The sequence below is a fragment of the Hippocampus comes genome, unplaced genomic scaffold (assembly GCF_001891065.2).
Source record: "Hippocampus comes isolate QL1 unplaced genomic scaffold, H_comes_QL1_v1.1 scaffold17, whole genome shotgun sequence".
Lineage (NCBI taxonomy): Eukaryota > Metazoa > Chordata > Actinopteri > Syngnathiformes > Syngnathidae > Hippocampus > Hippocampus comes.
The window spans coordinates 796,253-811,773 of record NW_017805002.1 but is presented as its reverse complement, the minus strand read 5'-3'; the positions used below and the strand labels follow the sequence as shown (position 1 = coordinate 811,773).

The 15,521-nt window shown below is 42.3% G+C and overlaps 2 protein-coding genes across 5 annotated transcripts in view; both read left to right on the top strand.

Annotated features, from left to right (window-relative positions):
- The window catches only part of gnb1b (guanine nucleotide binding protein (G protein), beta polypeptide 1b), a 13,540-nt gene extending 3,476 nt beyond the window's left edge, over positions 1 to 10,064 (top strand). For both annotated transcript variants that reach the window (XM_019856344.1, XM_019856336.1), the window contains exons 2-11: positions 1,305 to 1,407; positions 1,492 to 1,530; positions 3,013 to 3,119; positions 3,227 to 3,290; positions 3,553 to 3,715; positions 4,382 to 4,448; positions 4,530 to 4,731; positions 5,543 to 5,759; positions 6,088 to 6,203; positions 8,240 to 10,064. In XM_019856344.1, coding sequence (XP_019711903.1) covers positions 1,351 to 1,407; positions 1,492 to 1,530; positions 3,013 to 3,119; positions 3,227 to 3,290; positions 3,553 to 3,715; positions 4,382 to 4,448; positions 4,530 to 4,731; positions 5,543 to 5,759; positions 6,088 to 6,194 — 1,023 coding nt within the window. In that variant the 5' untranslated portion in view covers positions 1,305 to 1,350 and the 3' untranslated portion in view covers positions 6,195 to 6,203; positions 8,240 to 10,064. The remainder of the gene's footprint in view (positions 1 to 1,304; positions 1,408 to 1,491; positions 1,531 to 3,012; positions 3,120 to 3,226; positions 3,291 to 3,552; positions 3,716 to 4,381; positions 4,449 to 4,529; positions 4,732 to 5,542; positions 5,760 to 6,087; positions 6,204 to 8,239) is intronic.
- Positions 10,065 to 11,174: 1,110 nt separating this feature from the next.
- tardbpb (TAR DNA binding protein b) lies at positions 11,175 to 15,248 on the top strand. 3 transcript variants are annotated; one of them, XM_019856323.1, is made up of 5 exons: positions 11,178 to 11,956; positions 12,951 to 13,114; positions 13,209 to 13,349; positions 13,452 to 13,622; positions 14,747 to 15,248. In XM_019856323.1, exons 1-5 carry the CDS (start codon positions 11,716 to 11,718, stop codon positions 15,236 to 15,238), a joined length of 1,209 nt encoding a protein of 402 aa, XP_019711882.1. In that variant the 5' UTR covers positions 11,178 to 11,715; the 3' UTR covers positions 15,239 to 15,248. The 3 variants fall into 3 exon arrangements, with proteins under 3 accessions (XP_019711864.1, XP_019711882.1, XP_019711872.1); XM_019856313.1 differs by having other exon boundaries at positions 11,179 to 11,956; positions 13,209 to 13,358; XM_019856305.1 differs by having other exon boundaries at positions 11,175 to 11,956; positions 13,209 to 13,622.
- Positions 15,249 to 15,521: the final 273 nt, after the last annotated feature.

The following is a 15,521-nucleotide window of genomic DNA, read 5'->3' as shown; positions in this document are numbered from 1 at the left end:
CTCGTGCCATTTTGTGTGTGTGTGTGTGTGTGTGTTTATATATATATATATATATATATATATGCACATATGTAGCCACGTTAACTATCCACATGAATCAACATGCATTACCATGATTGGACAGTAGGATCTATAGTTGGTTTGTTGTTATTAGATTAAAAAAAATAAAAACAATTCGACAGCTGTGCAGGTTAAATATTTATTACCTCAGCCAAAAAAGTCAGTTAGGCTTATGTTATTTATTTATTTCCCCCCTAGCTGAATCATGAAAAAAAAAACTGATTAGCATAGGAGGTTGGCGGAACATAGGAAGAAGCCATTTGATTTTGCTGTGGATTCAAGACAATTTCCACTTGCATTACTATTAACCTTGTATCTGAGTGATATGTTATTGGGTGAACCAAATTGGAAAATTTGGACCATTTAACCTCATGCATCTATTGTTTTCTAGCTGTTTTCAGACTTGTGTCTGGCACAGAATAGAGACATATAGTCCGGCTCCATTTTAAAACATTTAAATGTCATCTGCTTGCTAACGTACTGCTCTTTGAATAATTAACATGATCGATCCAAGTGTGCAAAAAATTGCTCGCAGTCATGTTGTCCCTTGGCAAAGCTGGCTCTTTATTGCATTGACTGGGTTGACTGCTGAATGTCAAATTCTCTCCTGTGTTGTATATTAGATGTGGCTTCATGGCTCAGTGGTACACTGGTCGTTCCCCAGCCTGAAGGTTGTAAGTTCAATTCTCAACCCTGTCACAATGTCCAAGTGTCTTTGAGCAAGATACGAAACCCTAATGTGCTTCCAGTAGACCTGGCAGCTCCTTGCATAGCAGCAGCTTCCCATCGGTGTGTGAATGGGTGAATTTGTGGCTTTGTAAAGCATTATGGGCACCGTATGGTGTCGATAAAGTGCTACATAAGCGCAGTCTATTTGCCATTTTACCATTTATTAAATGAGTAAGAAGCACCATAGTACTACAGCCCATTCCTTGTCTCCCTATTAATATAAGTGTGTTATTGATTACTGAACACATATTAGGAATATCCCAGGGATTGAGGTCAGATGGATGACAGCTACTTTTCCATATCAGTCGAGCAACATGTCTTAACAGGATTTGTCTGACACGAGTGTTTGGGATTATGCCATGGCAGTGAGGCAGGAAAGTAAGGATGGCCTGTGAACTGTACGCATTGTTCTTGTGTCAGCATCTAAGGCCTAGTAGGTGGTTGCGTCTGAGTTAAAGAGCCACTTTGCTTGACTGTGCTTTTGTATCAATTAATGGCCCACATTTCTTTCATAGATCAAGTGCCCCAATAGCTGGAGAGAGGTAACTGAAAAAGAGTAAAATGAGTGAACTGGACCAGTTACGCCAAGAGGCCGAGCAGCTCAAAAATCAAATCAGAGTGAGTCAACGACTTATTTTTACTCTGCAATGCTATTAAAATAAGCATGGTGTGATTCGATTAATTTTTTTCCCTTCTTGACAGGATGCCAGGAAAGCATGTGCAGATGCCACGCTATCACAGGTAAACAGCCACGTCATAAACTCCACGGAACACGCAGCAATTTTTAATGTTAACCAATTTTTATAATGGAAGCCACTCCACACATGACAAGGAACTAGTCACCGCTTGTGCTTGCTTACAATGGCTTGCAAAAGTATTGGGTCCCCTTGAACTTATTGACCTTTTGTCATATTTCAGGCTTCAAACATAGCTATAAAATTGAATTCTTTGTGAAGAATCAACACCAAAGGGGACACCATTGTGAAGTGGAAGACAATTCATACAATATGTTAAATCTTTCTTTAGAATTAAAAAAAACTGAAATGCGGGGCATGCAATATTATTCGGCCCCTTTACTGCCAGCGGAGCCAACTCACTCCAGAATAAGTAAATAAATCGAGTCCACCTGTTTGGCATCAATCTCAGTGTAAATGCACCCACCATGTGATAGTCTCAGAGGTCTGCTTAAGCACAAATAACATCAAGAAGACCAAGGAGCGCACAAGGCAGGTCCGAGATACTGTTGTGGAGAAGGGATGTGCAAGAGGACACCTATTAGTTGCACACTGCACAAATCTGGCCTTCATGGAAGAGTGGCAAGAAGGCCATTTCTCAAAGTAATCTATAAAATGTCCCATTTGAATTTCACCTTAAGCCGCCTGGAAGACACACCAAACGTAGAAGCAGGTGCTCTCGTCAAATGAGACCAAAATGGAACTTTTTGGGCTAAATGCAAAACGTTATGTTTGCCGTCAACGGTAACACCGCACATCACCCTGAACACACCATCCCCACTGTCAAACATGGTGATGGCAGCATCATGGTCTGGAGCTGCTTTTCCTCAGCAGGGGCAAGGGGAAATGCTTTAAACTGAGTCGAGGGTGTGTGGAGCCAAATACAGGGCTATTTTGGAAGCAAACCTGTTGGAGTCTGCGAAAGACCTGAGACTGAGATGAAGATTTACCCTCCAACAAGAGAATGATCCTAACATGAAGCAAAATCTAACAATAGAATGGTTCAAAATTAAACATATCCAGCTGTTAGAATGGCCAGGTCAAAGTCCAGACCTGAATCCAATCGAGAATCTGTTGAAAGATCTGAAAACTGCTGTTCACAAATGCTCTGCATCTAATCTTGAGTTTGAGGTGTTTTGCAAGGAAGAGTGGGCAAAAATGTTAGTCTCTAGATGTGCAAAACTCGCGATGAGACATTCCCCATAAGACTTGCAGCCGTAATCGCAGCAAAAGGTGATTCTACAAAGTGTTAACTCAAGGCGTGCGGCAAATAATTTTGCATGCCCCACTTTTCAGTTTTTTTTTTCATTTAAAAATATGTGAAATGCATTTCATTCCACTTCACAATTGTCACGCTTTGTTTTGATTAAAGAAAAAAGTTTGTAATGTGAGCGTGTGTGTGTAGCCAACTGTGCGCTGCACTTTTATGAAACCAAAACTGACCATTTCTTCTGCTGAAAAACAAATGAGTTTTTGTCTTGTTTTTCAGATCACGGCCAACATCGATCCCGTTGGGCGAATTCAGATGCGTACCAGACGAACATTGAGGGGTCATCTGGCCAAAATCTATGCCATGCACTGGGGAACAGATTCCAGGTAAGCTTAATGGCACACTCCGCTTTTATGTCCAATCTTGTATGGGATGCCATTCGTGTTGCTGTAACTAACAAAAGTAAACTTTTCGATGAATTTTTTTTTTTAAGGCTTTTGGTCAGTGCTTCTCAGGATGGCAAACTAATTATTTGGGACAGCTATACCACAAACAAGGCAAGTCATTTTTCTGATTCTGGACGGGCTATGCAGCACAATGCTGCGCCAGAGCCACATCTTTGAACCTGTCACATGCAAAGAACTGTGGTCAAATATAATTTTTGAGTAGGCTATTGGAATATGTTACAATAGATAGTGTCTGGCAACTTTTTAGTCTTTGAAGTGTGTCAAATGTTGTCTTGAATCACCAGAGGTCATAAAAGCCATCTGTTCGAGAAAGTTGGGTATTTCAAATATGTGCTGTCGACTCTCATTGTAGGTCCACGCCATTCCACTTCGTTCTTCCTGGGTCATGACGTGCGCGTATGCACCTTCAGGAAATTACGTGGCATGCGGCGGCTTAGACAATATCTGCTCTATTTACAACCTCAAAACCCGCGAGGGCAACGTGCGCGTGAGCCGCGAGCTCGCCGGACACACAGGTATTGGCTTTGGTTGTGTTGCGCAACCTTTTATTTAGCAGAGGCACATTTTTAGCAGTTTTAGCATATGAAACTTAGAGCACACCACCACATAAATGTCACAAAAAGTAATGATTTTTGCCTCAATTTACTCATGAATGGCAACAAATGTTAACTTCTTTCTGTCGTCTATTGGGAGGGCCTTTAATAGTTCTGCATGTCACTATGTTGTAGGCATAGCTAGATGATCACAGAAAAGTATTTAGAGTAAATAAAGGGTCGTTGTTGGACCAACTAAGCGAAATGGGATCATTTTCCATAGCACATCTGATGATCTCTCTCTCTGCACACACAACTGTGGTTGGAGATCACTGTTGTAGGGCATATTTGGGCACAGTGGTCATGCTTAGAACATTTCAAACCTGTATTACCACAACTCATATAACCATGTTATGTTGCAGGTTTAATTGGCCCATAGTAAAGTTAAATTCGTTAAAATAAATAGATGAAAGTCACCATGTTCTGCTTTGGTTAAAACTGGTGCCGGTAATGAAAAAGTACATTTGTATTTACAACTCTTAAGTCGTCTTGCTTTTTTGAAATGGCACTACGGCCAAGACGGCCAAGTTTGTATGTCGGATGAAGCAAATATTTAGATGACTGTCCTGGTGTGTGCCTCCATTTTAGGATACCTCTCCTGCTGTCGTTTCCTTGATGACAACCAGATTGTTACAAGCTCGGGAGACACCACCTGGTAAGGGAAAGCAGAGTGTTTTGATAAGCCATTTTCCAAATGCCCCAGCTTGTAAGAGAACGTGTTTTTGCCATGTGACAGTGCCCTTTGGGATATTGAAACCGGCCAGCAGACGACCACGTTTGCCGGGCACACGGGTGACGTCATGAGCCTCTCTTTGGCCCCGGATTCCCGATTATTTGTCTCCGGTGCCTGCGACGCTTCGGCCAAACTCTGGGATGTGCGAGAGGGCATGTGCAGACAGACCTTCACCGGCCATGAGTCCGACATCAATGCCATCTGTGTAAGCCTGCGGCCGTTTTTAGAGAAGCAACTTCAGTTACCCACAAAATGTGAGGGATATTTGACTTTTGGGTGAAGTTTCATGATGAACCTGAAACACCCTATAACTTGACTTTTTCTCAACTAGTGAATGCCCATACCCAACTGTTGAGTGTTTTGTTACTTTTTGCACAACATGCTTTTCTACGACAAAGAACGAAAGGGTAACATTTACAGGAGGTGTTTAATGGCCCGATATATCGCATCGTTATTTGGAAATTGAACAGCCCTTTTTACGTCATTAGATAAAGATTACACCTACCAAATGATCAAACGTACCAATTGTGAATAGGAAGAATGTAGTTGTGGTTATCTGATTTATTTTTTTTCTTTTTGAGTAGCTGAACCTAAAGTATGTCTGCAACACAAACCCAGTCGAGCTGTTTAATGGGCTTGCCATGGTACTTTGCCATCGCGAGACTTCAAACAAGCTGTTCTCAGGTGGGGAGTGGCCATTGATGAGCCTCAAGTTGTGCCATCGGCAGGTTGCAACAGCGATTGAGTGTCTGGTTGGGTCACCGAAAGGCATAATAGTCGGACGGTTAGGACTTTTGGCGTTCAGCTCAAGTAAGTTGTGCAAATAGTATTGAAATATTTAACAATTGGCCTTGCGCATTCCAAAGTTGAGTCATTGTCAAATTAAGATGCGCTGTAAAGGTGACAACGCATTTTAGGTGCATCCTAAACCTTGACCTGAAAGTCGAAAATCCCAACCTATTTGTGAGTAGTGTACTTTCGGATGTCCTTGTGTTTACGAATGTTTTGGGTTCCAGTTCTTCCCCAATGGCAACGCCTTTGCCACCGGCTCGGATGATGCCACCTGCAGGCTGTTTGACCTGCGCGCCGATCAGGAATTGATGATCTACTCCCATGACAACATCATCTGCGGCATCACCTCAGTGGCGTTCTCCAAGAGCGGCCGTCTCCTCCTGGCCGGATATGACGATTTCAACTGCAACGTGTGGGACACACTAAAGGCTGACCGTGCCGGTGAGTCCAAACATCAATACCAGTCTTAGTAAGCAGACCGACGTCGTCATTCGTGACGCGGGGGAGTATGATTGCCAGTGTCACAGATTCTTCGCTCATGAACACAAGGATTCCGAGTGACGGCGTGCTCTGACTGTCATTCGGGATTCATCGAGCCATCGTTCCAAACATAACTGTCGTTCTAAAACATCCCTGCTGATTGCCAGAGGAGGTGTCTCACAGCATGGTTCTCTGTCGTACTTTTTTCTTTGTATACAAGCCATTTAAAAGTGAATGCTCATTCGTATGTCCCCTTTAAGGTTTTCTTTCTTTATTTTTACCTCTCTAGGTGTGTTGGCTGGCCATGACAACCGCGTGAGCTGCCTGGGCGTGACTGATGATGGCATGGCGGTTGCCACAGGATCCTGGGACAGCTTCCTGAAGATCTGGAATTGAAGCCTGAAGGTTTTTTTTTTCTCCCCATTCGTTAATACTAGTGTATGGTGACAGATCAAATGTCAGCCACTGAATTCTAATCAATCGTTCCGCTGTGAAACAAATGTGCGTCTCTCCAATAGACGCCCGCTTGGTAAATGTTATGACTTGAGTTCAGTGACACTTTTGTTCACATACGTGAGTGTCCAAGAGTTGCTGAGCTAATTTGAACTCTGTCGCAAGCCAAAACAAACAAAATGTGTGTTAAGTCTCGGACGCTTTAGACAATTATGGTCCAACTATTTTTGCCACACAACATAATCATTACTCTGTGATTCTAATTTATTTCAACATGTTTATTGCATCACCCATGTACAGATGAGAATGTACAGTAGTTATACTAAATTATTGTTCCTTGACATGGAATGTATTGTTCCCCATCCATTTTTCTGAACCGCCCTTCCTCACGACAATTTGTTTCTTTATTTTGTTTCCACTTTGAGCAAATTAATAACTGGTTTACAACGGAATGTGCAAAATACAGAAAAGCAATTGTTTGTGTGTGTGTGTGTGTGTGTGTGTGTGTGTGTGTGTGTGTGTGTGTGTGTGTTTTTTTTTGTGTGTGTGCGTGTATTCATTCATTCATTCATTCGTTTTCTGAACCGCCTTATCCTCACAAGGGTCGCGAGGGGTGCTGGAGCCTATCCCAGTTGTCTTCGGGCAGTAGGCGGGGAACACCCTGAACCGGTTGCCAGCCAATCGCAGGGCACACAGAGATGAACAACCTTCCGTGCTCACACTCATACCTAGGGACAATTTAGAGTGTTCAATCGGCCTGCCATGCATGTTTTTGGAATGTGGGAGGAAACCGGCGTACCCGGAGAAACCCCACGCAGGCCAACATGCATGGCAGGCTGATTGAACATTCTAAATTGTCCCTAGGTGTGAGTGTGAGCATGGATGTTTTTTCGTCTCTGTGTGCCGGTGTCCCTCGCCTACTGCCCGAAGACACCTGGGATCGGCTCCAGCACCCCCTGCGACCCTTATGAGGATAAAGCGGATTGGAAAATGGATGGATGGGGAGATGTATATTAAAAATATGGGCAGCACGCTGCAGGGTTCGATTCTGGCTCTGACCTTTCTGTGTGGAGTTTGCATGTTCTGGGTTTTCTCCGGGTACTCCGGTTTCCTCCCACATTCCAAAAACATGCCAGTCTGGTTAACGGAACACTCGGAATTGTCCCTTGGTGTTATTGTGAGCACAAATGGATGTTTGTCTCTATGCGCCCTGCAATTGGCTGGCAACCAGTCCAGGGTGTACCCCCCCCCCCCCCACTGCCCGAAGACAGCTGGGATAGGCTCCAGCACGCCCCCTGCGACCCTTGTGAGGATAAGCGGATTACAGAATGGATGGATGTGCCATAACTAAAGTGCATGTGCGTGTGTGTTGGTCCAATTGCATCAATGGCTATGACTGTGTACAAATCTTACTGCGTAACAAAATACGGAAAATATGTAAGAGTTGGCAGCTCTGGAACAGCCAGCTCTGCAGTTGTATTGGTTGACGCCCATGTCACTTACCAGGTCAGGCATTGTCTTGTAAAGACATACATAGTCAAGGTCACAGATACTAAAGTTGTATGTGAGGATGGTGACCACGTGGACAAAAATAACACAAACACCTCACGTGTGTCTCTGGTTGCTTAATAATGCAAAAAGCAATCTCTATCCAGTCTAATCAATGGGATGAATAGAATACTCAATTCTAAAAATACTACTACTTGCACCTCGAGTAATAGAATTGAAATGCATTTGTACAAATGAACTCACCGCCATTAAATGTCTCAACTTCAATGTACTGTAGATGCCCCCTTTTTATAATGCAAGTGTTTTTCCATGTAAATATTAGCTGTAATTCTGACTTTACAACTACATGAACATAGGTTAGTGATAGACATCAAGTTATATCTCGTAGGAACAGAACATTGTCATAAACAGTCTGTGCAATCTGGATCAAAAAGCGGAGTGTTTTTGTTTTACATCTGCCTCTCGTCTTTGCTCCCTAGATGTCCTTTTAACTCCAAAGCCGACTGGAAGACCATTACCACTTCAGAATGTTCACAGCATCTTCTTCAACACTGTTTCAAACTGACTTGGACACCACAAAAAATGTCGAAGGGAAAAACAATCCTTTCCCACACAAAGAAGAGCACAATTGTCTTATCACCTAATTAAAGAAAGGATCTCCTGTGATATCAAATCAGAAACTTGTGCATTCCTTCTCGGACCATTTCATGTTATCTTGAGAGAGAAAGAAAAAGAAAAAAAGCAACACTATCATCCCATTCAAACGTGTGTCTTGAAAGCAAATGTTGGAGTGTAATTGTACAAATTATTTAACTTTTTTTTTTTTTTTTTTTTAGAATTCTTTTCAGACGGCTTGTTACTCAATGGCTTTTTTGGGGGGTTCGTATTTCTTTAGTGGTTTTAGATATGTTTGAATGACAGCTTGTCCTTTCTAATCCAGTTAAATCACGAATGAGCGACAAGAGAAAAACATGCAGAAGTTTAAAAAAAAAAGCTTGGATCATATTACACAAGCAGCTTTTCCAAAATGTCTAATGTATTTATATACTAGCTGTTTTTTTTTTTTTGTTTTGTTTTTTTTCTTTTTGTTTCCATCACAGCCTTTTGCACATGAAGCTTTGCCTCTCAACTAATACAATGTTAACTAACCAAGCACATGCTCTAAGTTATGAATACTCATTCCGGTGCAAAAAGGAGTTCTTTTGAGTAACTTTGTCCAGTTATAACCCCCACATCTCTCCCTCTTTAATTATTTTACATGCCATTGATTTTGGGTGGGAAGAAATGGTGCAGCAAGGCAAGTGCTGAGATTATCTCGGCAGAGGACGGGCAGTAGTTTGATTTTATGATATGAATTGGGGTGGGTGGGGAGGCTTCGGGTCTTGTGTTTAGTATCCAGTTTTTTGGGTGAAACACCTCACCTTACTAAATAGACACTTCCTTTGGTTGGGACTGCAGTTGCAACTCTGTGAATGAAATGTACAAAAAAAAAATCAATGTCTGAAAAAAATGGTCTGTTTTTAAGTTGAGACATTTAATTTTGTCTGACACAACTTAATTTAGATGTGCATGCTGTAGACTTGCTTTCAGTGGTGCTAAAATAATAAAAATAAATGAAAAAAAACTCCTAGATTTTTTTTTTTTTTTCCATTTTGGTTCCTATTGATTTAAACCTAATCAGTCATTTTTGGGGTGCCGACTCTCCATACTAATAACTGGTAATGCTATGCGCCATAGTGAGCAAGAGACTGCATATCTCGTCTCAAATATGCTTACCAGTTATATTGACGCAAACATTTCAGAATATAACAATCATTCTGATAATTTATCTTTGGCAAGCTTTTTTCTCTCTTTCAAATCTTCACTTAATGGAACAAAACACACATACACACAGTGTCCATATTACACTTTTTTTCTATTTTCTTTTGGTCTTAAATTGAAAAAGCAGAACATCTGAATGGCAACATTTCACTGTATACAGAAGCACTTTTGTTAATGTGTGACATTCTCACTTTTTCCTTTCTCTACAATGATGTACTTCAATAAATGTAATGTATTTTGTGTGTGTGGCCACCAGTGAAAATGCGATTCAACTCCAGATGGATTTTCCTGCTCCCTCCACCTTGTTTCCATGAATATACTAGAGCTCTGCACCTTTATGTAGCTTTCCACTTTTTTTTTTTTTTTTTTGGTATTTACTTTCAGTCTCTTGGTGTTCCACGGTGAGCTGGATGCAAGATAGATACTGTACTAAAATGTACTGTTATTGATTGAAGATGTAATAAAAAAGCTGTTTGAGAGTTATCTTGCAGTGTTGTTTTTGCAGTCCCATGGACCTATTTGGCTAGCTGGTTTTTTTTTCTTCATTCAAAATGCTTTACAGTGGGTGTTTGGCTGGAAGAAAAATCACACGAGGTACATCAATGAAAAAGGGTTGAGAACCACTGACTTATACAATACCTTGTACATCGATCACCAATCACTTGCAAGCGCACATAAAAACAAGACAACCCTCCACAATCTCACTCAGTCTTAATGAAGCGAACATTCATGATTTTACAATGTGGGAAAATCCGGTGAGAACATGCAAATGACCGATTCAAACCCAGAACCTCTACTGTGAATTAGATGCGTTTACATCCACCCACCCATTTCCAAATCAGCTTATCTTCACCAAGGGTCGTGGTCCTGCTGTAGGCTATCTCAGCCAGTCTTCAGGCAGTAGTTGGGGTACACCCTGAACTGGCTGACAGCCAATCACAGGGCACACACACAGACGAACAACCATCCGCACTCACACTCACACCTAGGGACAATTTAAAGACTTCCTTTAGCTTGTCATGCACGTTTCTGGAATGTGGGAGAAACCCCACGCAGGCACGCTGCCATTACATTTGAGTTAAAATATTTCATGAGAATACATTTTAATCAATTAAATTTCAGGAGGAAACAAAGTAGGGGAGACTGGAAGGCCGGAGCTGAAATTCGAACCCAAAACTTTAGAACTATTTGGCTGGCGCGATTGGCTTCCAAACCACCAGTGACACCATGCTGTGCACTTTTACTTTACACTGATGGAGTACTCTTGGTTTTTATTATTCAACGCTCATCTTGTTACGTAAGCAACATAGATGAAACTATGTGATGTATGTACAATGTGATATGAAAATTGTCACAAAGGAACAATCTCCTCGGCCACAAAATCCGACACGATTTGATTGTTATCGTTTACACAGAATGCAGGTGGACGGCCATCTTGCTATCGTTTCGGAACAAAGTCTAGCTGTGGGGACTGTACCATGTCAGGATTCAAAATGGGGTGGTTCTACAATAAAAAAAAAACACCGCAACTAACAAAAGAAACTAAAATCATAAAACCTGTATGCGGCAGCAACTCTTTTGAAATTGAGTAAGGTTTCGAATTAAAAGGGCTGCTCTTAGTGGTGTTGTGCGACGCGAAACAACAACGAAACAATGATTAATTCACCACCGCCAAATAAATCCATCCGTTTTTGATTACGCGTTTCCTGCTTCTCTTAGGTAATCCTGTTTCGACGAACGTATATGGCGGTGTGAGTGTTGTACCCCGTGGAACAACAACAAAACACTTGTGTCGTATTTCAGGGTGAGACGATATTGTATAGAAACATAATTGCTGCCGAGCAGTGTAAAGACGAGGACGGTTTTTTGTTTTGTTTTGTCGAGTTTTCATGGACGTTAATGCAGTTAAGAGGTACTTTTAGTGTGTTGTTGACATTCAACACTGTTGGAACGAACAAAGAACCGACACGCAAGTGTAACTCGATTCTTGTTCGCTCTCACCTAAGATAATTTATGTTTAAACCTAAAAAACACCCACAATTACATACAACAATTCGTTTTAATCATTCATTTAAAAACTTTGCTGGACTCATCCAGTGCCTCTAGTTACATTAGACGTCGTAACCCCGGACAAATGGCCGAAGTGTACGTCCGAGTGGCCGAGGAGGAGAACGAGGAGCCAATGGAGATCCCGTCCGAGGACGACGGCACCGTTCTGCTGTCGACGGTGTCGGCCCAGTTCCCTGGAGCGTGCGGCCTCCGGTTCAGGAGTCCCGTGTCCCAGTGCATGCGTGGCGTGCGGATCGTCGAGGGCGTCCTGCACGCCCCGGAGACTGGTTGGGGGAACATGGTGTACGTGGTCAACTACCCGAAAGGTAAACGAAATCAAATCACATGTTTGTTTATTTCCCTCCGCCCCTCGAAACGACTGGCAGAGTGGCACGTAATTGATAGTATAAACTTGATACTTACTCTCCAGGCGCACAGTGTCGGCGTCATTGGTCTGCCGGGGGGTGGTCGGTCACTGTATTATTATTCCACAAATGTGATTTTGTGTGTGTGTGTGTGTGTGTGTGTGTGTGTGTGTGTGTGTGTGTGTGTGTGTGTGTTGGGTGAGTGAGAGAGAAAGCGAGAAATGGTAACGTTTTTCAGTTCGGGATGTTCACTTTGCGACATGGCGCGGCCTTTAAAGCACGTTTTATTTGCATTTTCAATCGCAGCATTTCATCACCAACCCGCCTAATTCCATTTTTGTCAGTCAGTTTCGTGCGGTGATGCATGCAAATACAAATCCCTAAAATACGAATTCAATTTTTTTCCATCGCTGCACTTTTAACTAAACACTGGTACCTCAAATCGTCTTTCCCCGTGGAAATTAATGAATGGAAATGCCATGCTGGGTTCCAGACCTACAAAAAATACATCGAATCTATTGTATTGTCATCGCGGTATATCATCATATCGCTCAGCTCCATTTATAACATGTTTGTAATAATATGAATATCAGTGTTTTGTATTGTGCTTTAGAGAATGTAACAGTTTGTGCGCCATTATTTTTCAATGGACATTGTGCTCCTTGTTCTGGTGTGCGCACCGTGGACACCAGGGGGCTGTCAAGAAATAAATACCAGAAGAAAACCGTTAGAGCACCTCAGTAAGAGGCTGTAATAATTTTTACAGAGAAATGAAGAATGTAAACCTGTGAGCATTGTGTTGCTGCACCGACAGCAATGCTAGTTTCTTTCTCCTTTCTATGATGTTTTGTGTGTTCGCATGAAGCTTGCAGACTTGCGTAAGACAAACAAATCATGACAAGAAAATATTTCGGAGATTTCGTGCGACAGCAAAACCAGTGTCTCTTATACGCAGATAACAAAAGGAAAATGGAAGAAATCGATGCCTCATCAGCTGTGAAAATGAAGCGGGGAGACATGAAGACATCTGACCTGATCGTGTTGGGTCTTCCTTGGAAAACTACAGAGCAAGACCTGAAGGACTACTTCAGCACTTTTGGCGAAGTCATCATGGTACAGGTAAGGCCACATGACCTTGGTTAAAATATCCTTGTTGCATATTCGCCTGGGTTGCCGATCAGCCACCAGAGTGTGCCGTTTGTTCTCTGGTCAGGTAAAACGAGATGGCAGGTCAGGAAACTCCAAAGGGTTTGGCTTTGTGCGGTTCACAGAGTACGAATCGCAAGAAAAAGTCATCGCCCAGCGCCACATGATTGACGGCAGATGGTGCGACTGCAAATTCCCCAACTCCAAGGTGAATATGGTAATGTCCTCGCAAGCACAACACTCCATGGCAACACATTTAATGGTGTTGAGCACCTGTTTTTCTAAGATGGTACTAATGTTGTCTTCACAGCAAGGCCCAGACGAGCCGCTGAGGAGCCGCAAAGTGTTCGTGGGACGTTGCACGGAAGACATGACCACTGACGAGCTGAGGCAGTTCTTCATGCAGTACGGAGAAGTCACAGATGTCTTCATCCCCAAGCCGTTCCGTGCATTTGCCTTTGTCACGTTTGCAGATGATCAGGTATTGTTTGGACAAGTGTTTCGTGACTCTCTTAAGATGAAAACTTTTTATTAGGTGATGAGATTGTTCTTTTTACCTTCCTAAAAATGTTTTTTTTCCTTCATAAAATTAGATGTTAAAGGAATTAAAAATATACTATATATATTTAGAGGTGTCAATTTATCGCGTTAATTGCGAAGAATTAATTACAGTCCTATTTAGCGAGTTATGTTTTTTTAAACGCGTTAATCTAAATTTTAATCTCTAACTTCACTGTTTCTGTAAGTGGGTTGCCTTTTTCTAACGTCTCACGGTGTTGGCCAAAACTATTCACGGCCTCGAAACGCCTCAGCGCACTAAACATAAATTTTAAAAAAAAAGTCAGCGAGAGAGAAGCCCGGCCTGACCTGAACCCGAATTTCGGGTCGAGTCGGGCTCGGGCTTAAGATCTTACCTCTATGATGAACAGTGTTATTTCTGAAGTGCTAACTTATAGCACTGTGCTTTAAGGGTCTGTTTTATTTATTATCTGAAGCAAGTTCCGTGTTCAGTACTTGAATTGCTCAGAAAAGTGTTCTTACTATTTTTGATATGTTAACCTAAGCACTTTTTCTGGACCTGATGTTCTATTTTTATTTTTATTTTGTAATCATTTGGAGATTTACAAAAACAAACTAAACAGTGATATTCACCTTGGTGGTCGAAACTAAAAGTTGCAGGTAGGACTTGGGACTAGTCTCGACTATTGCAGCAAGTGAATGGCTACATTTGCATCTGTTCAAGTCTGTTTACAAACAATGAAATACTTCATAATGCCACTTTTTTGTCTTTTGATCTGCCTGAACAAATGTAATGAATTTAAAATGAAAATAGGGGTTTGCTTTTCTCAGCACTTTTTAGATGAGATTAAAATATAGATTAATTAGATCAATTAATTACAGATCATAATTAATCTCACACATTTTTTAATCGCTTGACAGCACTATATTTATTTCGTCAAAATATGACTCGCGCTGTGACTCAATGCAGGCGGGGAAACACTTTTACCATTCTTCTAGATCATTGCCACTTCAGCAAAATCTAAACATCTTTGCGAGCTGCTCCAAGTTGACAGCGGTGTTGTTTCTCTGCCCCGACCCTCCTAGGTTGCTCAATCTCTATGCGGTGAAGACTTGATCATCAAAGGCGTTAGTGTCCACATCTCAAACGCAGAACCCAAACACGGCAACAGGCAGTTTGACCGCACCGGGCGTTTCGGAAACGGCTTCGGCGCCCAGGCTTTCGGGGGCAGCCGTAGCGGCATGGGGAGCGGCGCCAACAGTAACATGGCCAATTTCGGTTCCTTCAACCTGAACCCGGCAATGATGGCGGCGGCGCAGGCGGCCCTGCAGAGCAGTTGGGGGATGATGGGCATGCTGGCCAGCCAACAGCAGTCATCCTCGTCGGCCAGTGGCACCAGCGGCACCAGCTCCAGTCGAGACCAGAGTCAGTCGTTCAGCGCCGGCAACAGCAACTACGGCGCCGGCTCGGCCAGCCTGGGCTGGGGTGCGGGCGCAAACTCCACCAGTGGCGGTAGTGGGTTTAGCTCAGGGTTTGGGTCCAGCATGGAGTCAAAGTCGTCTGGGTGGGGTATGTAAAAAAAGAAAAGTGTGTACGTGTGGTAAGTATTGTGAGAAAGAGTCTTTTAACGCATTTATTTTGGGTGTCTGCGTATCGGAACAACACTTTGTCTGGAAGATGTTTTGTACGTTGGGAGAAAAGGAAGATAATTTTATTCAGAGCAGGGGTGTCCAAACTGCTGCCCGTTGGTTTTTATGAATTTATTTTATTTTTTGTGGCCTATGGTGTACACTAAAATTAACAATTGACACAAATCGTGTTTGGTTTTTTTTTTTTTTTTTTTTTAAAATTATACTCGTT

Excerpts from the sequence above, each read along its gene's own strand:
- tardbpb (XM_019856305.1), top strand. The coding sequence starts at position 11,716 with ATGGCCGAAGTGTACGTCCGAGTGGCCGAGGAGGAGAACGAGGAGCCA. Across the intron at positions 11,957-12,950 it reads CGTGGTCAACTACCCGAAAG|ATAACAAAAGGAAAATGGAA; the intron begins GTAAACGAAATC and ends TCTTATACGCAG. Across the intron at positions 13,115-13,208 it reads GCGAAGTCATCATGGTACAG|GTAAAACGAGATGGCAGGTC; the intron begins GTAAGGCCACAT and ends TTCTCTGGTCAG.